Source organism: Suricata suricatta, chromosome 14 (assembly GCF_006229205.1).
Source record: "Suricata suricatta isolate VVHF042 chromosome 14, meerkat_22Aug2017_6uvM2_HiC, whole genome shotgun sequence".
Lineage (NCBI taxonomy): Eukaryota > Metazoa > Chordata > Mammalia > Carnivora > Herpestidae > Suricata > Suricata suricatta.
This window is the reverse complement of record NC_043713.1, coordinates 42,508,784-42,535,841: the sequence shown is the minus strand read 5'-3', so window position 1 is coordinate 42,535,841 and position 27,058 is coordinate 42,508,784. Positions and strand designations below refer to the sequence as shown.

Sequence of the window (27,058 nt, the reverse complement as noted above, 5' to 3'; positions counted from 1 at the left end):
TGTCAACATTCGTGTCACTGGTGTTCAGTCTAATGCCTGACAGAGAGCAAGCAGTGATAAATGCTTTTGACTTGGTGGTTGGATGGGTGAATAAATGAGAAACCCTCAGCCTTGTATTACATTATAAAAATCATGCCAGGTTTGGGAAAAGATGTCTTATTTACAAGGTAGAATCATATACTGGGAGTATAAAGCAGCTCAGTTTCCCAAACTACAGTGATTCATATGCCATCTTCCCAGGGCTGCCATATCTTCATAGTTCTATATCATGAGTCACTTAACATTTATCTTGACATTCTCTCCTTTAAAAAAACTTTATTTATTATAAAAGAACAGTAATGGAAAGCCAGCATCACCTACCATAAATATAACTTTAAAAATAAACACTATATAATCCGTGCACTCTGGCTCCTCTACTTGATGGAGGAGCATCTAAAGCCCTGTGGTCTCTAGTTTCCTCTAGATGTTTCCTTACATTATCAACTGAAATCACTATACTTGTGCCCATTTGAAACACTGAACTGAGTGATATAAGCAAATGAAGAAGTGAGAGCATTCAATCATTCTATCTGGCGAACATTTAATGAAGGTCTACTGAATGCCGGGCGATGTCCTATTTACTTGGATACGATGATGAGCAAACCCAGAGATGGCCTTGATAATGATAGGTGATAGAGGCTGAGACTAAAGGTTCACGGGAGCCAATGTGCAAAACAACTGCTGGAGGAGCAGGAAGAAGGGACATAGGGGCATCCAAACTGGTCCAGTCCTCAAAGTCTGGTGGGAAGAATGAATACAAGAGACATTTTGGAGATGAAATGAGGGGAACCTAATAACTGAACCTATCAGTGGATGGATGGCAGTGCATGGTAAAAGCAAGCAGACCACGCTTCTGGGAGACTGGGGAGGTGACACTGTCCCATGAAATAGGACACTGACCAGGAATCACAGGTTTGAGGGAAATGATAGCTTGTTTTGGAGGCACTGGGTTGGATGGCCTGTTAAGTAATAACATCATGAGAACTTAGAGGAGAAGTATAGGTTCGTGGCCCTGTTCAAATTCTTAAATGCGAAGCCCCAGTTCCTTCATCTGTGGAGTGGGGCTGATGGTACCATCCACCTGGCGTGTCTGGAGTATAAAACATTTTTTTGAATGCTTATTGGATGCTGACTTTGTTCTAAGGGCTTTGATGAGCAAAAAAAGTAACTTTAATTGAGATTGAGTATTAATTATGTGCCAGGCACACGGCTCAGCAGTATACATTATCTTATTCAGTCCTTACAAAAATCGAATGAGGCAGGTTTTCTTTAATCCTCCTTTTCCAGATAAGGAACCCAAGGCTTAAGGAGGTCAGGGAGCTTGCCCACGGACACCCAGCCATAGGCAGCAGAGACAAGATTGGAACCCAGGTCTCTCGGACATGCTGCTGAGAGCACACGTGAACACAGGAAGGCTTGGAAAACAGGTAGAATTCTTTCTTTGCCACAAGAAAACGAGGAGTGAAAGTGATAGCGCCCATCCAGTAGATGCAGAGGCTGGATTTATGATGGTGACAGGGGGACAGTGCTGCGTGCTTTGTGCCTTGTGTTACATAACCTCCAAACCATCCCATGAGGGGGGTCATAGTATTGGCCCCATTCACAGATCTGGGAACTGAGGTTTCAGGGTAATACACTGAAGGTCAAATAACCCCTAGCGGGCAGTGCCAGGATTTACACCTCCTGAAGCAGAGCATGAGTCCTCGGTAGTCCTACCCGAAAAGGGCAGGAGACGGACATAAAGAGAATGGAGTGGAGAAAAGAAAATGCCAGGAGTAGGCACCACCGCGTGACCCAACAAGAAGTCACGTGGAGATAAGACACTGAAGACTGGCATATGTGCTCGGTACTGCTTTAGGCCTGGAAAACCTCTTGAAGAATGGATATTTTTCTAAACCTACAGATTAAAGTAAAATAAAAAACTGAATCTCAGTAAGCATTTCAATGATTAGGAGTTCAGTCGCTTGTAGGTGTCATATATCCTGGGAGAATGACAACTGAAATTACTTTTGACAGAAAGAAAACTGATTTCTAATAGAAAGAAAAGAATCTCAGGCCTGCACGAGGCCTGAAGAAGTCAGAGTGATTTATCCCTGGCCTTGGGCAGAATTACCATAAACCATCCGTGATAGATACATTTTTATTTCTGTTAAATGACTTTCAGAAATGGAAGGTTTTCCATAATTTTCCCTAGTAACTCATTGTTGTGTTTAATAATTTCACTGTCAAGAAGCTATTGCTCACACATGATTCTACCGTTGTGAATCCGTTTCCACGTTCATTTCTTCAGGGGATGGTGCCTAGCTGCTTCTGTCCACTGCAACATAAACTCAACCACGATGACAGTAGAACTTCAGGCTTCCATTCTTTGAACTAAATGCAGTCCCTCTGGCTTTTAAATATGATCAGTCTACTTTAGTAAAACTATCTTTAATCCTCAATGCCTCTTTCTGCTCCTGAAACAGCCAGGCCGAATGAGATAAGAATACTTCTTGGTACTCACAAGATGAAGACCTATTTCTATATCTCACAATGAAGAGTGTGGATGAAAGAGAAATATTCGTGTTGGGGGGAAGAGCTATACCTACATAGAATGTGCACAACCTGGCACTCCAGAGAGAGTATTAAAAAATACCCCATGTTCTCATACCAAATATGCACATACACTAAGTTTATTGGCACTTAAGAATTGCACTTCCTACAGTAATGGAAGAGGTGAAAAGACATACATGTTCTAAATATCACTGAACTAAAATTACGATTGCAAAAACTAAATTTCAACCGTCTCCAACACAGAAGATTCCCGGAAAAAGAATCGTTGATACCTGAAGTTAATAGGTGCAGTGTAACAGGCACACATCTAACTCGTAAGTAAAGTTCAGTTCAGTTGTGAATAAAGTAGTCTCGACTGTTCGTACTACCTTAGCAAGGTGCTGCTAGCACCATCCTGCACATGTAATTAATTGCAATAGCAATGTTTTCTTCGATCCAATTCAAGGAAACGCTACTAAGGCAAATAAAGCATCATAAACCAACTCCTAAAATCCTTGTCAATATTATTTATTATGGTAAGTATAATGCTTCCTTTTGACATACACAATCTGAGGTCTCATTACTATAAAAGCTGGCTCAGCCAGAAACCTACAAAGCACAAATGTCTATGAGTTAGCACTTTGATCATTCACGATGACTACTGATGGTCAATAATGACCTTGAGGATCTCTTAAGAAAATGAGCAGACCAGAATAAGGCGTGTAAAAGATTCATTAGGGACATAGTTTTCAGGGAAGAATATAATTAGGGCTTAAACTGGACATGAAGAACTGGAAGGTTCAAAATCAAAGAAAAGGTACAAGGCATTCCTAGTGGAAGGAATCACATGAACAAAAAACTCAGAGGTGTGTAAGAGGACAGTGGGTTGAGGTCTGTCACAGTGAGAGGAACATTTGCGATTAACCGAAATACCCTTCCCTCTCAGACTGTGACACTACATGGTATTTCAGTGCTGTCAACATTTTATGCCTTTTCAACAAAAATTATGCCGGAAGTCAGTTTTTCTGCGTTTACAACTTTAAAGCCTTGTCAGTGGAATTAATGCCACTGCCAGTCTTCAAGCCTCTTAAGTAAGTTAATCTTGGAGTCAAGGGGCAAATTTTAATAAAGGGGGAAATCCCCTTTATTAAAGTGTAGCCTCTTAAAAATATTAATGTTAAAATTACCCTAAATTCATACACATATTATTTGGGCATGATTTTTAATTTGTCTTCACAAAAACATTTGAATGCAAGGGAAACTGAGAAAATGCCAAGAATTAAAGAAATGAGATACCAGATGTATCTAATTAACTTAGTCAATTACACACTAGTTAGTATATGGACTAGCAATGATTTATCCAGTATGCATACATTTTTAACCAATGTGAAGTTCGGCAGAAAACAGCACAAGAGTTCTTTAAAAATCTAACATCGAGTAATACTGTGGATGCATTATTACCTGGAGATAAACCGCATGTGATACCGCATACCTTTATGATTAATAACAAATTCAAATAGTTTTTGTTGGCTTACTTCTCTATCAAGTCCGGCTGCCACGGTGATAATATCACCAGTCTCATTGTTGATTGTAAACATGTTGGGCGAAGGGGTGCTTGGAGCCTGGGACAGGATTCTGTACCTCAACATGCCATTTAGGGCGTTTGGATCATCAGCATCAATGGCAGTGACCGTCATCACATATGTCCCTAGACACAGTATACATGGAAAATGAATGGTCACCCTTCACTTTGGTCCCCTAAATAGATACACCTAAAAGGTATATTTGCCTTTTCGATCAATCTTCATTTTACTTCTTCAAAACAAACATGTAATCATTTAGACCTGATTAAAAATGCTACCTCACGTTAAAAAATATAAAACATGGTTTATATACTTGAAAGAAAAATTATTAAAAATGTACAATTATATTCAATTTTGCCATAATTGAGAAGACAAGCTCACTATATGACTCAAAGAAAGGATGGCTTCAGATAAAGTGCAAACAGTAATATAGATTCTATTAGCAACATATTTTGTGACCACTGATACCTTTTCCTATGTCATATTTTCTTCTACTATGCAGTAACACCAGAAATGACACACTGAGCGTGATTCTCCTCAATGCCTAAGTCACTTTCTGAAAGTAAGCTGTGTGCATAACGAGACACAGTCCATTTACTCAGGTCATAAGGAATCATTCCATGCATTACTGTTTTGGTACATTGGACAGGGGTTTGGCATTGTGGTTCATTATTTCCTAGGAGATTACAAGAGCACTGTAACAAACTCAGGGACATCAACTTATTAGATATTTTGGAAAGGAAATCTACAAAGCATCAGAACCAAATAAGTTCAAACTAGCTACACAAATTGGGTAATTTAGAAGCAGAGAGCAAAGTAGTTACTATTTAGGAAGGTTCGTTCTGTGGGAAATTTAGAAGAACTGGCATGTAAAATTTTCTCTCTCTAACTTACCTTACTGCTCTAAGCCAGGTCTACTTTAGAACCTCTCCATGGTACAGTGTTTGCCCCAGAATTCACAAAGCCTTGATCACATTATTCTAATTTGTGTTCAGAGCGTGCCCCTCTAAGCAAGATGTTTTTATGATGTGCCATCTCTATGCCCTTATTATTATTATTTTGTAAAACTTCATTGCATATTTGCTTGCTTCCTTGGCTTTTCTTCTTCTTCCCTACTAGAATGTAGGCTCCAGTAGGGCGGGAGCTGTTACCCACAGGGCTGGGACAGTGCTCAGCACACAGCACAGACTCTATACACATTTGTTGAGTGAAAAAATGAATGGTTAAAACAAAGAATATATCTTAGAATGTTGAACCAAACTGACTGCGATGCAGCCTAACTCAGGATTCTTACAGAACAACCACAGGAAATATATGCATGAAGCATCTTTAATTCTCATGAAGATTGAGTCTTTTATTTAGGGAGGAGCACTTTAATGGAAATTCATGATCAAAGGCATAATAAATATATCTTTAATGGTTTATTTTGGACAATTTTTGTGAAGCAGTACTTTCTAATAGAAATAATAGAGGAAAAAAATGAGTCACCCACCCCAAATTTCCCCATGTAAAAAAAACTTTATCTTTAGAATATGTGTACAAGACTTGTGTTTTAGAAAGGATATGTTTAATATTCTTTAATTTTATAGTATTTTAAAATACCAAAGAAAGCTACTCTGGAATGTGACTCAGAAGGAGCCACAGACAGTTGACCTTCCCGGACAGCCCTGTCCTCCCCAGCAGCTCCCCTCACCCCCACCTCTCCTTCCTTTCTGAAGATATAAACAAATGCATTTGATCAAGAAAAAAATGCCAATTTAAGGCATATTCAGTTATACCCATAAGTTAGCATATGTATGGGAGCTACCAGTATAAGTTGGTATAGATGACAAGGGCAATACGTAGTAGCACAATTTTAAATACTGAGCCTCTTTTAAATACAAAGTCAAAATAATAATAATATAACTAGTTAAGTCCCTCTAAACACCAAATCGTTTCAGGAAGCCCGGCGAAACCCTCTCTCCTTTTCCCATCTCTCTACACATGGATTTTCGTGTCCGCTAGTTTTTCAAACTAAATTGCCCACCGGCCCCTCCTCCTCAGCCTTGCTCTTCTGACATCTACAGTGTTCTCAGTACAAGAATTGAGAATCTTAGTCAAACACCACTGCACAATGGTGAGAAGCTTTGGCAACTGCTGCTTCTAGGCTAGGACACTTTCCATGACACTCAGCTAAAAAGCACAGGCTGCAGAAGACATTCGGGTCATGCACAAGTCAATAGCCAGTGGGTCCACAGGACAGCAGTCACAGCAGCCTCCAGGCCCCCCCGTCTGCTCTGGCTTTACCTCACTGCCTGGCCCCAGGAATACCAACTCCCTTTCAGACTCTCCAACTGAGTTTCACATGCTGCTTCAACTAATATGATAAAATCTGTACTTTTGAAACGGAAAGCCCCTGGTGTTCTGGTGCTCGCTTTTTGGCGCACTGACTTTATGAACTACAGCCAAATGAAAGGAACCCAAAGATCCTATAATATAGAATCAAAAATACTGTGGTGTGTCCTTTTTCAAAGGTGGGAAGTGTTTTCTCTCTTCAATGGGTTTTTTCCCAAGTTGCCTTCCTTTTTCCCTCAAATCATTTTGCATGAAAGAAAATAACACTACGAGGCTCACATGATTTCAACTTCTTTTGCTTATACACCAATGCTGTCTTATATTGCATTTCCTGAATCTCCAAAGTATTAATTTCAAACTTACCGGGCTTGGACCCCTCAGGCACCGTCCCATTCCAAACCTGGTGTAAGAACTCTGGTCTGTTATCGTTCATATCAATAACATTGATGACAATGTCAATGGGATTCTCCACTTGATTCCCATTAATATCCACTGCGTGTGCCCTCAACTGCAAAAGTAATTAGAAGACAAAACTATTTAACAGATTCATGCCTTGAGTGAGAAGACAATAATAGACAATCACCGTGCTACCAAAACAGCAAGGATGAAGAGAGAAACTGGAAAAAAAGCTACTTCCCCATCAAAATTTAACTTAGCCAAACTAGCTATGATTAGGATAGATATAGTAGTAAAAAGCCAGCAAATACAATCTGCTAGGCATTGTGCTCAGAGCTTTATGGATTTTAACTGGTTTAATCCATATACAAAAGAGTGAGGCAGAAATGATAAGCGCTTGAAGGTGAAGAAATTGAGATTCAGAAAAGCTAAGTTAACTTTGCTCTGTCTCTTGACACAGCCCGTGTCCAGAGCCAGTCCTTCCGGTTCCCAAATCTTTTTGCTAAATCCGTACATATGAGTCCGGGTAATTACACATGTACTGGCACAGAGTAGTCATAGAGATTAAGAGACTAGAAGAGAACTCAGAAAGAATTAAGTGCGCACTGGGAATTTTGACACTAGGTGATTTTTTTTTTTAAATTGTAAAGTCACTCATAAACCTTAAAAGTGCCTGAGTCTATAAGACCAGACCGTCGCTCCCCTCCCACGCCTGAGTCCTCAGTTGTACCGGTATTCTAAATATTTTATTTTTTTTCTTTTTAAATAAATATAGTCACTTGGCTACTCTTGGCAGAATATCCTCAAAATCCTTTAATGCAGCACATAGAGATCTATTAACATTCTTTTCAATAGCTGTGTAGTGTTCCATTGAATTGTTTCTTTTTAACTGGAATGCCTCTGTGGTTTCCCTGCTAAATGCGATGCTGCCTTTTGGTTTCTGTTTGTTGGATAGGCTTCATTAAGCTAAAGACGTATCAACATATCCCCCCTTTTCCTAATTTAGAAGTTATTTAATACAATGCAAATTTTATTATTGCCTTTCAACACCAATAAAAATTTCTTCCTTCACTTATTTAATATATTACATTAGAAGATTCTTAACAGTGAAACATTCTTATAATTCTATAATTAATTCTATTTTTTAAATGAGTATCGCTTAATTACGAGCTGGTTGTAAAAATCTGCAGAACAAGACTTTACCCCAAAAATGACCTGAAAGATTTATTTCCTGGTCTTAACAACAGGAGTTTAAATAATGAGAATTCATTCAGAAAGAATTACTTAGAATTTTTGTGTTGATATTATTGATATTCATAAATTGAGACTAGTCTAATTAGAGACTAGTCTATTGTGTGATATCTTTATCATAAAGATAAAGTTCCCCATTAATAAGATTTTGTTTTTATGAAAGGCTTGGAGGTTTTACTTCTTTCTTAATCCTTTAGAACAATATGAAAAGCATTAGCATTTTATGTTCCTTAAGGATTTTAAAAGAACTGGTTGATGAAACAATCAAGGCCTTTGGAAGAAGGGAGTGTTGAGTAATATTCAAGATAGAAAACACTGTTGTTTAATTTTTAAGAATTTTTATACCCAACGTGGGGCTCAAACTCATAATCCCCGAGATCATGAGTTGGATGCTCTACCAACAGGGCCAGCCAGGTGACGCACCCCCCTTTTTGAGTAACCTTCATTTGATTTGTTTTTTTAAGCTCTACATCCAACATGGGGCTTGATGATGACCCTGAGATCAGGAGCTGCAGGCTCCGCTGACTGTGCCGGCCAGGTGCCCCTTGAAAACATTTTAAATTTTTCATAGGCTTATTCACCTGTTTAGATCAGGGGGAGTTCTGTTCTACCACATATCAATATTTTAATAATGTTCAAAACTTGAATCATTTAAAGAGTTTTTACAAGTGCAAAAATTCAACAAATATGTTATCGTGCAAATAATGAATCTAGAAACAAACACACACATATGTGGAATAAAAAGCTTTGAATGACTAAGGGTAGATGATAAATCCCTGGGAATACTAATTCTATACATGGGACACCTTATTATAAAAGAAAAACAAATTGGATCTCTAGATACCTCTCTTCTTTTAGTAAAATAAACTCCACACAGGTTAAAAATAGAGAGGCAAAAAAATAAATACAAAAGAGAAAATTGGGTAGATTAGTATCTTGGAGTAGAGAAGGTTTTTAATAACTATCTGTAAAACCAGACTGTATAATAAAATTGAAAAACACAATTAATTTTACAATGTAAGAACTATGAACTATAGTGGGGTAAAAATTAACAAAGTTTAAAAACAAACAACAAAAGGGGAAAATATGAGACAAATGAAATATTAACTTTTCTTACTGTTAAGAACTTCTTAACAGTAAGAAAAAAAGGTAAACAATCCAAAAGAAAATTCAACACAGAACAGGAATAGGGAATTCACTATGATTAGATATTCAATTTCGGCAACTTAAAGCATTAAGATAATTTTTTTTTTTTTTGCAAATAATACTGAGTAAATAAACCATGCCTGGAATTGACAATGATGTGGAGAAAGTCTACCCCTGTATAATGGGCAGGTAGTACAACATAATACAACCATTCCAGAGGACCATTTCACAACATTCATCAAAATAATTCCAATTTCAGGAATTTTTTCCAAGGATATAATGGGAAAATGCACAGAAAAGTGTTCATTGCCATATTAATTGTAGTTGTAAAATAAAAGAAACCAAATTACCCAAATATCTACCAATAGGTAATTAGTTAAATTACATTACATTAATTCAACAAAATAATATGAAGCAATAAAAAATGATGACATAAATAGATATTTATTGACACGGAAAGATGTTAAATTTTAGGATTGCTGAGTGGCAAAATGATGTCAATTTCAAAGAAACACATTTATGAATCTATGCAAAGAAAAACACTTTGCAGCAAAGTGTTAAAAACAAGAAACAGGTTGGTTTCATGTACTGAGATTATAAATCATTTTTACTTTCTTATTAATACTGCATTATTTGAAAAGTTTTTATAATGTCCATATATTCTGTCTAAAAATGATAATTTCATTAAAAGTCTTAGTTTCATACAGAAATTGGAGAAGTAGTAAAGACCAACTTAGTTTTTTATATTAAAGTCATGAAAAAATGGTTCTTGTTCTGGGAAAATGCAAACATGGCTAAAAAAAATGAAATGAAAAATGCCTCCTGAAATTTATATTAATATTAGGTAATTGTTGAGTTTCAAAATACTACAATTAATATTTAAAATGATTAAAAAGTTTTAAATATATACATATACATTAAAAAATATGACCATATAGTTACATACAAACAGTTGTGATAACCCAGTGAGAAAATGAATAAAACAGAAATATAAAGAACATAAAAACAAACATGAGAAATATAATTAGATAGTGGCACCTGGCTGGCTCAGTTGTTAAGCGTCCAACTCCTGATAACTGCTCAGCTCATGCTCTCATAGTTCATTAGATCGAGCCCCACATCAGATTCCATGCTGACAGCATAGAGCCTGCTTGGGATTCTCTCTCTCTGCTTCTCCCCTGCTTGCTCTCTCTCTCTCTCTCTCTCTCAAAAATAAATAAATAAAAACGTAAAAAAATATATAGTCTATACATTTAATGGAGTACTATGCAGTCATTAAAAGTGATCTCTGTATAATTTACATGCAACAATTTTGTCTTCCTTCATGTAAATTTGCTCTTGTAAGTCCTTAGCCACACAGACTTGTAGATGGCTCCCAGCAGGTATGAGATTTTAGGGCATTTTACTTTCTGCTTTGGCACTGTTTTTTACCGTAGGTACACATCAAGTTCACAAAAACAGTAAAATTATTACAACAAACTGAAAAGGCTGCAAAGTGCATTTCTGTTATGAAAACTCTCAGTTTCAAAGCATGAAGACCTATAGAAGAGGCAAATGTTAAACTCTACACAGTGAGAAGGGTATTAATACAACAGATCATCAGCAGGCTGATATCTTACATGAAACCGGGCTATCAGCTCACGATCCAGAGGCTTGGTTACTGACAGCTGGCCTGAGATGGGGTTGATAATGAAGATGCCGGTTGGAGGCTGGTCAGCTCCTGGCCCCGTCACGCTATACCGTAGTGAAAGGTTTTTATCTCTATCGGACCTGATCTGAGGATCAAGAAGACAATCATATTAAATGAGAGACTAAATGAGCTCATTACCAGAGACAGGGCATATCACACCTCATGCCCTTTTTTTCAGTTACAAACTTACAGCATCTCTTCCCTGTAAACCAGTCCTGTTTCTCTCATCCTTGCTTCTTGGTGATTCGCTTCAAAAAGAGATGTCGCCTATCACCAGAAAGGCTGGGGGCAACATTAACATCTAAAAGAACACTCACTAGGAACAGTGCAAGAAGTCGAAATTAAGGGAGTGTCAGTGTTTAAATGATCATATTCTATCCAGGGAGTTTGTAGGTTAGAATATTTAATACGGGAACAGGTGTCCAATTTAATTAAAATAAAACTTGTTTACCTTTTTGTATCAGTTAGGAGAAGAAAGAACTGTGTAGGCCATAGTGTGAAATAGCTTTATGTGGGAACTCTGATATTCTGGTTGAGTTTAGGAGTCATATTTCTGCACTTATTACTGACATTATTCACTGCAACCAAAGCCTTCCACGTCATTTTAAGGTGGCAAATTTAACAAAATTCTTTGTTAAATACCAAAACATACAAGAAAGGATTTTACAATACATTTTTATACTCTCAAAATTATACCCACTATAGGGTCCTGCTTTCTCCTCCAAATATAAAAATTCTCAGGAAAAATAAATTTATAGGTGAGCAGTATAGGAACAGGCTATACAGAAAGGAAGGAAGAAGAATAGCACAGAGAAAGGGCCACCTAGCAATATCTTGGCAGGTGATAATAACAGATCTTTATGTATTACGTAAATATACTTAAAGTAGCAGAATCTAATTTATTAATTTTCTTCTGAAGACAAAATTCTCTTTTGACTCATTGTCCATTAAAGTAGAAAAATTAAAAAAAAACCCTGTATTTGGGGGTTATGTTGCTCATTGTTAAATCAAATTATAATGTGTATTAAAATAAAACATGCAATACAAATAAATGACATTAAAAATGCAACTTTCAGTAAGTAAGTCCTGGAACGCCAAATTAATCTCACACAAACATGTACATTCTAATAAATAGATGTACAATAACTTTATCCTTTTCCCTTTTGCAGTAAACAGTGGGCTGTTAATTTTACTAAACATGTATGAATATCTGTGATTTCTTTTTCTCTACATGTGATGACAGACATTTAGAGTAACTGGAAAAAAATTACTCCTCAGATTTATAAAAGCCTATGTTTTGGCACAGCCCCAGGGATTCTGTTAATGGTATCAGAGGTCACTTTCTTTTTTCTTTAAAGAACTCTCAAATGCACTCAGTGCTGGCATTTTTAGCAATGATTGCCCCTTTATTTCTTCTTTGGCTCAAAAGCTATCTGTAGAGCGCAAAGACGATCATGGAGAGCACGGCTCTCCCAGACAGGAAGTGAAGGTGCGTATGTGTGTTGTGAGAAGCGGTGGGCTATGGGTGTGGATAACTCCATTGTCCACGGTGCATGGGACCCACAGAGAGCTAGCTCTTACTATAAATAATCTGAGGTCATTAAAAATAAGAGGCTTCTGCAACACTATAAGCATTTCATCTACACGCAAATATATATTTTTAATGCACGTTGTTAACTCTATCTTGTGATACAGTAGACAAGAGCATTTCTAATGTACACTTGACACATGCCATGGAGACAATTAAGATTGTGCCAGCCTACCCTGACAAGCTCTTGAGGAAAAGGTCCTCTGGAATTTTCTGGCAAGTTGATTGGAGGGATAACCCAGTCTCTCTTCTGCCTTTGTAGGTGGCCATTGTGCTTAGCTGCTTGTCTTGGGAATACTATTTCTTCAATTTCGTGTGATTCCTTTGCATCAAAATACAACAAGACATTGCTGAGTACTAGGAAAAACATTTTCTGAAAGGACAGCAGTATCAATGGATACCTGACAGAGTAATGTTCACTGTTAGGAACAAGAAAATATGCCTGGAGGCCCGCTCCTCATCCCTCTATTAAAATAATAGAAAACACCATAAAATGTAGGGGTTACAATGATGACTGAAGAACTGAATTCCAAATAATTTATTATGTAGCACAGCTGTGTAAACTGTTTGCAGTTTTTATAAACCATCTTCGATAGGAGTTAATATTGAGCACAATTTAATAGTACCCTTTTATATATCTCTCATTAGTTTAAACCACAGTTCAGGTAATGTGCTACTGTACATTAAATTCAGATCTTGATGTGCTAAAATATAATTTGAAATCCAGGAGAAGTTTAATACATACTGCTAAGGCATGTCTCAAATATTTATGACCCTATTAAATCCCACAGAATTAATGCTGTAATTACTCTAAACCTATGTCAGCCATGATGGATGCTGTAGATGACCCACTTTGCACACTGGGCATTAATCTCTGCTGGATGTCAACATTTTCTCCTGTTTTTCCTTATATCTGTAGACACGTCAGCCATTAGCCCTTGCTGCTTCAGTGCAAATATCCAAGCTGGTTTGCTGGACCACAGCAAATCATCAACAACAAAAGTGTTTTTTCACTCAATTAGTTACCAGTTTCTCACTCTGTATTCCCCAAATGACATGTTTCCCCTTAACAGTTAATAGATTAGTAAATTACATCTCACAGAATTGGTGCAAGAGAAAAATGCTATCTTTTCCACTGATATACTTATTCATATTTCATTATGGGTATGTATAGTCCATTTACAATTAATCAGCAGAAGTGAATGTGTGTATTCCTATTTCCCAAAGTACAATAAATAACAAAACATAATCGTTATACTTCATGAAATTATGGACTTCAAAATAGATGATCGTGGTGCCCTGTCATTTGTTTCAAATTAACTCAACACGAAATAGAATCTTCAAAAACTAATAATGTTATCACAGCTTTACTGAAGAAGTTATCGTGTCTTATTAAAAATTCCTAATATAGTGACTTATACAAAGTAAGTGCTCAATAAATGTCTGTTGCATTTAATCAACTATACTTTTGCTGGAAGTGTATCTATTTATTTAATCTTGGCTTACAGCAGCTTCCACCAGACAGAGTATATCATTCCTAAAAGTTATGGTAGTAGTATAAATAATTCATACCCCCCAATTTGACTAGTCAGGGGTAAGACACAAACCCAGGACTCCTAGCTAGCAATGCTTTCTATTGCTACTGTGCATCCCATTTAATACACTTGACTGGTGACATCTTACAAAGAATTGTTTATTTTCTGGCTATACTTAACAGCTTGGAAAGCTTCTGAGAAATTTAAAACAAATAACTACTTCTAATTTTAAATTAAGTTCTAAATCTCAAAGTATAAACAACCCTTTCAAATACAATTTGAGATACCTTAAACATATATTTAGTCTAAGTATCTTGAAAGAATTAACAAAACCCACAAAATACTATTGAAGTGACTGAAGTTGATAAAAATTCAAATACTGGTCAAGGTGATGTCTAAAGCAAAGTGCCTATTTAGTCCCAACGGTATCAATCACATTTTTAAACATGACTCCGGAGCCATTATTTGGATACGCTACCTTCACTGAATCCTCAGGGAAGGCAGGCTTGCGGCTCAGTTTTACTGCTACTTGCCACTTTTCCTGAGTCTCTTTGTCTTGGGCATATACCAGGAACTTTGCATGCTCGGAGGAGAGGGGAAAGCTTCTCACAGCATACACCATGCCGTCTTCATCCACCTTAAAATCTGCTGGCTCACTGCTTTCATACTGTACTTTCCTTTTTCCATTGCAGTTGCTGAACTTTACTGCCAAAGATAACAAATGTATACGTTTAGTGATAATTCAAAGGCAGAAACACCTAAGATCTTAGGTTTTTGTAGGCATGAAACACAAAAGTTTTACTTTTACATTATTAAAGGAATTCCCATACTAGAGAATACCAGATGGTGGGGCTGAGGTGTACCCTGGAATCTCCTTGTCCCCAAGCCATCCCCCCTCCCTTCACATTCCCCTGAATCTTGGGCCCTTGGCTACAGCAGCTTCCCCTCCCCCCCATTCCTCTCAATGACACCATCTGCTACTCTCTAACGAACTCCTACTCACCCTGCACGTCTCAGCTCCAAAGTCACTGAAGGTAGAACAGTCCTTTGTTCTCAGCCTTCATGTAGTAATCTGAACTCTACTATCACAGTTTTTTTTTTCATGTTTATTTATTTTTGAGGTGGGGGAGGGGCAGAGAAAGAGGGAGACACAGAATCCAAAGCAGGCTCCAGGCTCTGTGCTATCAGTACAGAACCTGATGCGGGGCTCAAATCCATGAACTGTTGAGATCATGACCTGAGCCAAAGTCAGACACTTAACGCACTGAGCCACCCAGGCGCCCCTCTACTATCACAATTTTATAGCCATGCCTGCCATTCACTGTGAGTGGTACTTAGGACAAATTTTCTTAGCTATCTTGTATACCTTGCACATTTCCTGGCACACAGTCTTCATATATCATTTCTGAATAAATTCTTAAAGGGAGAAAGCAATTACTTTCATTAATGTTGAATGCCCACTTAGCTCAAAAATTACAAGACCTTAGTAGTAATTAAAAGGGGAATAATTTGCCATTTCTAGTCCTCCTGGTGCTTAGAATAGTTCTATGAAGCAGTAACAATTTATAAATTTTCAAATAAAAATATATATCACAAAATAAAAATAAAGACATATCTCAAAATAAAATTTAACTAAAAATACCTAGGGCTTGAGAATAAAAAAATCAAAAAAGATTTTAGTAACTTATCTTTATCTTTAATGTCTTAAAATTGAAAAAAAAAATCAATGCTTTCTTAAAAGCAAGGTCAATCAGCTTATGTCTCATTGAATAACAACCCAGAAGTAATACTACAAACTTAGAAATGTGAAACTATACATAATCAAGCCAAAGTAAAATTATAACATAATAAAAATATTCTCTGAGAAAGATCATTTCTTTTGAAATCCTTAATCATTCTTTATGAGGAAAATTCCTATGGGAATAGCATGAAAGGACCAAAGTAAAAGCATTTTTTAAATTTCTGTAAACATGTGATGTTATGTCCTAAACACAATTACACAGGATACATTTTGGAAAGCAATTAATAGGCACACATTACAGGCGCCTGGGCAGCTCAGTTGGGTAAGCGTCCGCCTTCGGCTCAGGTCTTGATCTTAGGGTTTGTGGGTCCAAGCCCCGCATCAGGCTGTCTGCTCTCAGCACGGAGCCTGCTTCGGGCCTCCTGTCTCCCCTCTCTCTGCTCCTCTCTCCCTTGTACTCTCTCTCTGTTTCTCTCAAAATAAATAAATAAACTTAGAAAAAAATTGGTACACATTGCAAAATATAATCATATACTACCTTTTGCATTTGCAAGTATCTAAGTAAATTTTTCCAAACTCCCACTCCACATATGGATTGATGAGTTCTTTTGTTTCCATCAATATAAATTCACTGAGATGTGCACAAGATCACAGCCAAATAACATGCATGCCATTTCCCTTAGTAACCATAAAATCCTTGATAACAGAAACAAAATACTTTAACTACTGAATATATTATTTCCCACTTAGTCCCACATATATCACCCTCCATTTGTCAAATATCTGAAAATAAAAGTTATATCTCTTGGTAAATTACACTAAGCCAAAATGTTGGTCTTTGGAGTAGAAGTATCCCCAAAGATACTCATTTACCTTATCTTACTTGCCCATGTGATTTAAAAGTAAAAACAGGATCTCCCTACAGAACGATGCCATCGACTGCTAATCATTTATTAAAGACAAAGTGAAAAGTAAAATTGCTTTGGGGGAACGCTGCTGAGATAGCAAAACGAAAGACTTTTATCATCTTTTTGTTTAAAAGTACCTTTCTTCATAAAATTAAAAAAATTTTAATGTTTATTTATTTTTGAGGGACAGAGAGAGAGAGACAGTGTGAGCAGGGGAGGGTCAGAGAGAGAGGGAGACATAGAATCTGAAGCAGGCTCCAGGCTCTGAGCTGTCAGCAGAGCCCGACGTGGGGCTCAAACCCACGAATCGTGAGACCATGCCCTGAGCCGAAGCCGGACGCTTAACCGACTGAGCCACCCAGGCGCCCCTAAAATTTTTTAAAGGTTTATTTATTTTTGAGACAGAGAGACAGAGCATGAGCGGGGGAGGGGCACAGAGTGAGGGAGACGCAGAGTCCGAAGCAGACTCCAGGCTCTGAGCTGCCAGCACAGAGCATGACTGATACAAGGCTTGAACCCAGGAACTGTGAGATCATGGCCTGAGCTGAAGTCAGACGCTTAATCAGCTGAGACCCAGGTGTCCCTATTCATACCTTTTGTATAAAAAAAAAGGCATTTGTGAAGTTAAAAACATAAATTCTTGTTCAGATCTTTGGCACTTTTTTTTTTTTATCATTTTTACCACTCGAGCATGTGGGTCTTCATCACTTCACACCTGGATTTTTGCATCTGCCTCCTATAGGTTTTCTCCCTGCTCAAGGTCATTGAGCATGTACTCTTAGACTAAACGTCTGTTGCTCAGTCACGTCTCCTCCCCATTTAATATACATAATATTAGATGTACATTTTCATCTAGTGGGCAATGATCTTCTCACTCTCAGTTACTTGGTCTGTTTTTCACACATCACCTTCTAAGACCATATTCTGCCCAATCGGATTTCTCAGTCATTCCCCCGTCTCACTGCAGCCCCACACTCCATGCTCATCATCTTTTCTAGAAAGATCCTCCACCCCCATTCTCCATGCTACAGCTCCAGAGCCAGCCATCATTTGGGATGAAAGGGTCCACCTAGATGACCTTTGGAAGATGAGCCAATGCCCTCATTTGGGAAGGCTTCACATTTTGAATTTTAATTTCAACTTTTGTTTATTTCCTGTCCATAGAAGCACATACTAGTACTTTATTTTTATTACAATCATGGTTATAATAAATAATGTCTAGTTAGAAATAGTTTCATGTGAGTAGATCTTTCTGTAAGTAGACTGTAAACTCATTTTCCTGGCGGTGAGTCTAGGCTCTATTGTTTCCTAGGACACCTAGCAGTGACAGGGAGAGTATAAATGCTCATTTAATGTTCACAGGCCAGTTGTACAGATGAACATCTTACAACTTTTCAAAACCCTCAAAAATAGATGGGAAGCTTAGAAATATGTCCAGCCTGCTATAAGAACAGCATTTTGCAACAACAACAACAAAACCCAGGGACCTTAAATAAGTGGATTATGGATTCGGTTGCTGAGGTGAACGAAAATGAATTGATATTTGTTGCATGCCAGGCACTGAACAAGATACTGAAGATTAGGTTAGCTACTTTAGCCTTAGAAAGAACCTCTTGAAGTGGGAATTATTATTTCATTCTACAAATGGAGATCGCAAATTCAGAGAGCCATCTGTGCCCACGGCTGCCTGACTCCTAGTGATTCTTCTACAAAAGCACAACGGAATCTAACTACATTCGTGATGCATAAGTTATTGAAACCTAAACCTTTAGTAAACAGTAAGAGTGCAGCAATGACAAAGAGGCTTAACAAACAGCAATGACAAAGAGGCTTAACAAATGCTCGTGAAGCAAATAATGCCACATCTGGATCTCCAAATGTGCCAATGTAATGAGTATTATTAAAAAGTCTGTAAGTTGGAGTGGACCCTACCTGTCCCATAAAGGGGAGTTGCTGGTGCCCCTGGGAGATGAGGTGCAGGTGTGGCAGGCTGAAGAGGAAAATTCATGCTCACTGCTACAATGACTGAGCATTCTGTGAAATAGGTACTTACTCAGCCACCTACTTGGATTCAGGTGTCAGAATGATGCAGGGAAGGGAAAGGCCTTTAAAGAAAAATACATTAGCAAAGAAAGGGAAAATGTGCCTTTTCCTATAAAGGGTCACTGCACATCCAATGAATGAGAAGTGGTTGATCTCAGAGAGTCTGACACTGGGGAACTCACTTTGAAGGAACCTGCATAAATGTGAGTTAAAGTCAGTTAGTTTTCTATCACCCTTGCTCCTAGCCTATAACGAATGTGAATTGGTTTAATAAATGTGTTATTATATTCTTCTGGGTTTTAAAAACAAGTGTTAATTTGCGTTGGCTCAAATACTAAACTAAGCAACATTTTTGGGGGGATTGTTCAGGTTTAAAGAAATGTTTTTCATTACATAATTCCCTTTGTGCATTCAACCATTAGAACCAACACCTTAATGGAAAATATGTCCATTGCCACCTGAAAAAATTCTCAGTGAAATATTAGTCCTGATTTCATCTTGTGGTTTTGAGTTAATGCATGAGGAGTTCCTGGTGCATGGTGACATGCTGAATCAATGATAACCACATTTTGCTGTTTTCAAGTCACACAAATTAAAAGGTTTACCAATTTCAATGGGTGTTACAAATTGAATTGTGTTCCCATAAATTCATATGTTGAAGCACTAACTCCCAGTACCTCAGGACTATAACTGGAGATACTGGTCTTTAAAGTGGTAATGAAGGGGCACCTGGGTGGCTTAGTTGGTTGGGCGTCCGACTTCAGATCAGGTCATGACCTCATGGCTTGTGAGTTTGAGCCCCATGTCAGGTTCTGTGCTGACAGCTCGGAGCCTGGAGCCTGCTTCAGATTCTGTGTCTCCCTCTCTCTCTGCCCCTCCCCTGCTCTTGCTCTGTCTCTCTCTGTCTCTCTCTAAGAATAAACAAAACATTAAAGTAAAGTGGTAATTAAGATTTAAGAGGCACCTGGCTCACTGGGTTAAGTGTCTGACTCTTGATTTTGGCTCAAGTCATGATCCCAGGGTCTTGGGATGGAGTCCCACATCAGGCTCCATACTGAGTGTGGATCCTGTTTGGGATTCTCTCCCTCCCTCCCACTCTCTTTCTCTGCTCCTTCCCTGTTTGCACTGTCAAAATAAATAAATAAACCTTTTAAAAAAGATTTAAAAAGCTCACTCAATATGCCTAAGGTCCTTACAATGAGGGAAAATGTGACATAGACATGTGGGAGGACAAACCATGTGAGGACACAGCAAGAAGGTGGCCATCTGTAAGCAGAGAAAGTTCTCAAGAAAAATCAAACCTGCTGTCACCTTGGTCTTGGACTTAAGCCTTCAAACACTCTGAAAAAATAAGTTTCTGTTGTTTAAACCATGCAGTGTGTGGTCTAATACAATGGGTAATGGATGGATTCCATTTCTTTATTTTATTTTATTTTTAATGTTTTTGAGAGATAGAGCATGAGCAGAGGAAGGGTCAGAGAGAGAGGGAGACACAGAATCTGAAGCAGGCTCCAGGCTCTGAGCTGTCAGCACAGAGCCCATTGTGGGGCTCAAACCCATGAACCACGAGATTGTGACCTGAGCTGAAGTCAGACCCTCAACCACCTGGACCACCCAGGTGCCCTCCATGGATTCCTTCTCTTAACCACAGGCCAGTGTTTATTGTCCACTGCTTTGTTCCACTTACAACTCGGAGGAACCTATGCATATTCTCTCAAATTTGACAAAATTCTTTTCTTGAACGAAGCACTGAAACTTACTCAAGAGGATTATGGAAAGAATGATGTAAAACGGCTATGTTATAGACTCTTAGTTACAGCATTAATATCATTTATAAATTAAATTTACTTATATTTATAGTATTTCAATGGAGTTTTCAGAAGGACTGTGACAAAATACATGTACAAAAGATGGTTGAAAATAAGAGGGAGAGTGGTTAGAAGACATTGAAAGGAAGAAGGAGATAGTCAAGAAGCATGGCTTAATCATTAAAATTAAATTTCAAATTTCATTTTCAAGAGGAGGAAATTAAGGCAAATGTCATAGACATGTTATTGCCGTTAGAAGAAAGATGTAGTTCACTGGCACCAAAGTGTTCCTATTATGAAAACATTCTCCTGAGGGTAGCTCAGTCGGTTAGTAACACAACTCTTGATTCTGGCTCAGGCCATGATCTCACAGTTCTCCAGTTTGTGAGTTCGGGCCTGGGGTAGGACTCCACACCGAGATAGTGCAGAGCCTGCATGGGATTCTCTCTCTCTCTCCCTCTCTCTCTCTCTCTCTGCCCTTCCCCATTCTCATGCACTCTCTCTCTCAAAATAAATAAACTTAAAAAAATAACTTGTTCTAATAAATGGTAGGTAAAAGAATTCCAAATAACATAACGAATACAACTTTCAAATTTTATCTTCCAAAACATGAATCAGTTTAATAATTTTTTTAACATATGGATTTTAAGGCAAAGGTGATGATACATTTATTTTAAATTAAAATACATCCTTAGTGGCTAAACTTTCTGTATGATCGTGTAATGTTGGATATGTGACATGATGCATTTGTCAAAACTCAAGGAACTGCATGGCATAGAATGAATCCTAATGTAAATTATGGGATTTAGTTACTCTTAATGTATCATTGGTTGCAACAAATGTGCCACACTAATGCAAGATGTTAATAATAGAGAAAACTTCCTTACAGGTGATGATCTAACTTACTATATTAGATATTTGAAAGAAATGGAAAATTGTCACTATCCTCCGTCTCTTGTAAGCATGAGTTCCAGTGAATTGCCTCAAAGTGGTATTAGTTTGAGTTATAGAACTGAATCAATACTTGACATAAATACCTTACGTATGGAGATATTGAGGTGGTGTTTCACAAAAGTCATAGTTTCTTACTAGACACATGTAATAAAGAAGAAATTCTATTATTTTAAAAACAATCAAGGCACTTGAAATATTTTTCTGACAGAATAATCTTCCTTATGTTAAAGCATTAATTTTGCTTAAATGCTCAAAAAACCCCAAGTAGAAACAACAGAATTTCAGAACGTAAGAGAAGGAAATACACTTCCTTAGAAAACTAGAAAAACCAGGCTTGATCCACCAGATTATTCAAATTTAAAACAACTGTATACACAATTAAATGTGACTAAAAACATTACAATACTAAACAAGAAATTTATTATTAGAGCTATTGCAGTTTTCATACATAATATGTACTTATTGTGTTCTAGCCTACATAAAACTTTGTTAACATGGTTAATACAAAATTAAACATCAGGGAAATAATTATTTTAAAGTAATTTTTGACTCTTAAAGCAATACCTCAAATTAATGCTAACCATAAAGCCATAATATCTTTATAAAATATTAACAGGAAACCACAGATCTTATATATTAAATGCATTACCACTTAATAGCACTGCATAAACCATATAAATGAAAGTGTGCAAAATGCTCACATATGGCTTATAATTTTTGCTCATGTAAAACATCACACCATATTTAGAATACAATTATAAAACAACACTGCAAAATATTTTTGAGCCTAAATACGCCTTCATCTTTAATATTGTTTTTTTTCCCCACATTCATTGCTATTTTTGAAGGCATACTAAGAAGCAGAAATAGTTTCACGGTGCTAAGAAAAGTTCTCTCCCCACAGGCAAAGAGCAATCTTAGTTAATGAACTTAACATCTAAATGAATAAATGAGAGCTGCGAAGGTAGGGAGAAGCTGTCTCAACTGCAGGGATTTTCATGGTGATTTTACTTATAGATTCCAATGGAGAATAGTTACCCAGTGGCGAGTTCACTTATAAATCTGCTGAAAAATCTGCTTAGATATTCTTTTGTCAACCCAGGCCCTTATTGAGTTTTAATCTGAGGAAAAATTCTTCCTGAAACACTTGAGTAGCCACTTCAGACTGTACCAACGCTCTCCACACTTGTACAATGGGATGCAGTAGAGTGCGGGAATGTCCGTATGAACCTTGGAGGAAAAGGTCATTACGTTTTCTTTGTAACACATAATTATAAGAAGAAAAAAGGAAATATCAAATTTTAGTACACATATTGACTCTTCAACATACATAACACTTCTAAAATACCTTAAAAATCTTTAATGACAAATTTGTGCTTGTTTTCAAGGAAGATCTTTTTCATAACAAGTTTTATGATTTGGATATCAAATTCTTGATAATTCCCAGCAATGAAGGCTTTACTCACAAAAGTTGGTGGTAGCAAATGATAGCAACAGATTCATCACTTTTTCTCCACTTGACAGAAAATTCTTTCTTATCAAGAACCATGAGGAATACATTTATTAAATTTCATGGTCCTTCCTTTTCTTGCACTGACAGCTATGACACTGAAATTCCTTGTGGAAATGCAAAAGCTTTTTGAAATTTTTTCATATTAATATTTTAAAATAATGATAGAACTCTTATTTGAAGAATACACAGGTAAGGTGTATTCTAATACTCTCCATAATTTTTCTCTAGGTTTTAAAACACCAACTAAATATCACAAATGAATCACTTTAATCCTTTTCGGGGGTTGAGTTTTTGCTTCAAATCCATAAACTCGGTGACTGTGTGTAATATTTTTTACACGGCCTTTGCAGTTTTCAATTAAGTTCATTCGGGTGCTCCAAAATGTCAGTTAAGTAAGCTATTTTTTCAAGTGAATAACTCTCCTTCAACAAATCTGCAGTGAACAACATTCAAACACACAATCATCTTTCTATTAGCTGACAGACCCTTGGGAAAAAAAGGGTCTTTTGGACAGCTTGTGTACTTGGTAGAGATCTGCAAATACGGTACTCTCTTATCTTTGCATAGAGCTATAGCCATTTATTTTCATAATTCCAATTTATGTGGATAGAAGATTTATGAGCAATCTTTTATGTACAAGAGCTTCTATGTGAGTAAAACTAACAGAATCTTGAGATGCTTAGATTAAACTCTTTTTTTTTTCTATCTCCATGTCATTTATAGCTTTTATAACCTTCACAGCATCAGGGTCAGGGTATTGGCCTCACGTAATATTTGCTTAACATTTGCTGTAAAATATTTGTCACCTTGAACATATAACGTATAGAAGTCTGTCTTGCTTTTTTTTGTCAGAATAAATAATGCTCTTCAAGGATTCTAACCACTGCTATTAACTAACATATTTATTAATTCCTTAAAGTCATCAACATGAATGATAACCCATTTGATTTAATAATCTTTCTGACTAGTGCTGTCATTACGATGTATGACGTGTCCTCACTACTAAGTGTATTATTCAAAAGTAACTCATTTTCTATTTCTCCTAGCATTGATGAGGGATATATAGGCTGGTAAAATAAGGAATTCTGCATTTGTGTAAGGCATTTGGCTTAAAGCATTTAATGTGAAATGTTATAAATGACTTTAAGAGCTTGATCATACAGTGCTGCCCTCAATCTCATGAAAGATGTACTTACGTTCTGCTTAAGAGAGTCTAAAATTTCATCTGCCTCAGAAGGTTTGTTTGGGGATACAGTGCCCACAAAATGTGTCCTGCGTGTAGTTTCACTTGATCACTTTGCATTAGGTAAAATGTTTAGGCCAAGTATGAGAATAGTTATAAGACCTGAATCCCAATCTGAAGGAATCATTATTTTTTAAAAAAATATTTATTTATTTAGTTTATATCTATTTTTAGAGAAAGACAGAGAGCGAGCAGAAAAGGGGCAGAGAGAGAGAGGGAGAAAGAAAATCCCAAGCAGGCTCCACACCCAGCACAGAGCCCAACAGAGGACTCAATCTCACAACCCAGGCAGAGTTCATGGCCTTAGCTGAAATCAAGATCGGATGCTCAACTGACTGAGCCACCCAGTTGCTCCTCTGAGGAAATCATTATCATATTATCTTATTAATATCTTACACATGTGAGGGGGTTCTTGTGACTCTGAAGTCTTTCTACCTTTCATCCCGAATTATCCGTTGGGTTGGGAAAGTAAACGTATGTAAAAATGACATCTAAAAACAGACTGTGGCATGTTTAGCTTTAAAAATTCATTTGTAAAATAAGATATAATATACATGAAATATATATGTAATGTACTATATTAAGTAATATATAATTGTATGAAATAAAAGACATACAAATAAATATATAATATACATTATATAAAAGGTCTGCATTTTTAAAGTACTTTAAAATAAATTTATGAAAAATCTGAATAATTAAGCATACTATAATCTAAATTAGAATATGGAACATACACTTGCACTTCATTTAAAGGGTGTACAAAAATATGCTTATTATATTTCTTGATAATCAAAAAATATGTTGAAAACAATCAATTTCTGTAAACTACAGTCCTCTCTAATAATTCAGTAACTTTTATGTCCAGAAAAAACGGCTAACTTAATTCTAAGAGATTTGCTTCTAAAAACCTATATAAATTTAACACAATACATATACATTAATTCTTAAAGTCATACAAAAATTATTGATTTCCATCATAAATAAGACTTTGATTAATTGTTAACCTTAAAATCCAATAAGAAGAAAGGAAAATTAGCAAAAGTAGAAAGAGGAAAATAGAAAAAGAGGGACAGAATAAGTAATAATTGAGAAAATTAATAAAATTAATGGTTCTTTGGTACCTTAAAATTTATGGATACCTTCTATTTTTAGAATTAAATAGGGAAACTAGGAGCAAATAATGTAAGCACATGAAATGGAAAAGATAATTAATAGTTGCAAAAAAATATTCACATAAAACCTTCACTGGGATAAACACATTGATAAAAACGTAATGACCCTTCTCTCTCAAAAAAGCGTTTACAAAGGGGATGCCTGGGTGTTTCAGTCAATTGAACATCCGGCTCTTAACTTAGGCTCAGGTAATGGTCAGGTTCATGAAATCAAGCTCTGTGTTGGGCTCTGCACTGGGTATGGAGCTTGCTCAGGATTCTCCACCTCCCTCTCTCTCTGTTCTTCCCCCACTTGCATGCATGTATGCTCTCTTTCTCTCTCAAAATAAAGAAACAAACCTTCAAAAGTATAACCAGATAACTGGGAGGATTCCGTTGGAGAGGGGACACAGCGGTGTTGGCTCCATTGGTGAATTTCTGGTCAATAACAAGATCTGGGGAGATACTGTATGTAGACTTGGGTCCACACAAGTCTTACTCAGGCAGATGGAGAATGATAAAAGTAATGAAAACTCGTTAGGAAGTTTTTAGAGACACTCATAAAAGAGCATTCAAATATAATGCTAACTGCTGTGAACTCTTGTATTATAAAAATGCTTTCACATTTGTTAACATTATAAACAAGTTCAATCATGTGTGCCTATAGGACAATTGTACCCCATTCTTGACACTGGGTTGGGAAACATTGATTTATTTTGCCATACTTCTGAAATAGTAAGGCGGAGGAAGGCATTACTAGTGTTCACCTGTATTTTCAGTTTTTTTCCCCTTCCTGGACATTCAGAAAGATGACATTTCTCATCTCCCTCGACCTCAGCCATGACTATATGGTTTGCTTTGGCCAATAAATCTGAAGATTAAAGTGACAGACATCCCTTCTCAGCAGAAGCCTCTACAAGCGGATACCCTCTTTCCCAGCAGTGGCAATTATGAAAGGTGTTAAATGTCGATAATACAAGATTCAAACCCCCAAAATAAGTGAGCCACCCTATAGAGAGCTTTTCTGGAGGGTCACCTGTTCCAAAATGGACTATCTGTGAAACAGAAATTGATGTCTTTCTGTGTTAGGCACGGAAGACTGAAGGTAATTATTCCTGCAGCAAGTTCTAGTCTATCAGGTCTGATATACCCTCCACTTCAGTGACCTAAAACACTCTCAACACAGTAGAACTAGAGTGAAGTGTCTATAAAATAAAATAAATTGGAATCAAACATACTATAGAATCAAACAAAAATATTTCTTGGGGAGCCTGGGTGGCTCAGTCGGTTGAGTGTCTGTTGATTTCAGCTCAGGTCATGATCCCAGGGTCATGGGAACAAGCCCCATCTCTGGCTCTGTGCTGAGTGTGGAGCCTGCTTAAGTTTTTCTCTCTCTCTCCCTCTGCCTCTCTCTACCACTCAGTCTCTGTCTCTCTCTCAAATTAGAACAAAACAAAACAAATATTTCTTATTCCTAAAACTCTTGGTATTTTCCCACTAAAAGAAAAAAGTTTTATTATGATGTTCTCTAAAATGTAATGAAATCTCTTAGAGAAGGAGTTATTTCATTTCCTGTCTAGGTAAAGTCACATAATATTTA

General features: G+C 36.9%; 1 protein-coding gene across 1 annotated transcript in view; it reads right to left on the bottom strand.

The window, feature by feature from the left end:
* Positions 1-27,058, bottom strand: part of CDH2 (cadherin 2) — a 188,119-nt gene that overhangs the window by 45,814 nt on the left and 115,247 nt on the right. The window contains exons 7-11 of the mRNA XM_029921571.1: positions 14,573-14,799; positions 12,735-12,881; positions 10,901-11,056; positions 6,852-6,996; positions 4,107-4,279 (exon numbers count right to left, since the gene is read on the bottom strand). Coding sequence (XP_029777431.1) covers positions 4,107-4,279; positions 6,852-6,996; positions 10,901-11,056; positions 12,735-12,881; positions 14,573-14,799 — 848 coding nt within the window. The remainder of the gene's footprint in view (positions 1-4,106; positions 4,280-6,851; positions 6,997-10,900; positions 11,057-12,734; positions 12,882-14,572; positions 14,800-27,058) is intronic.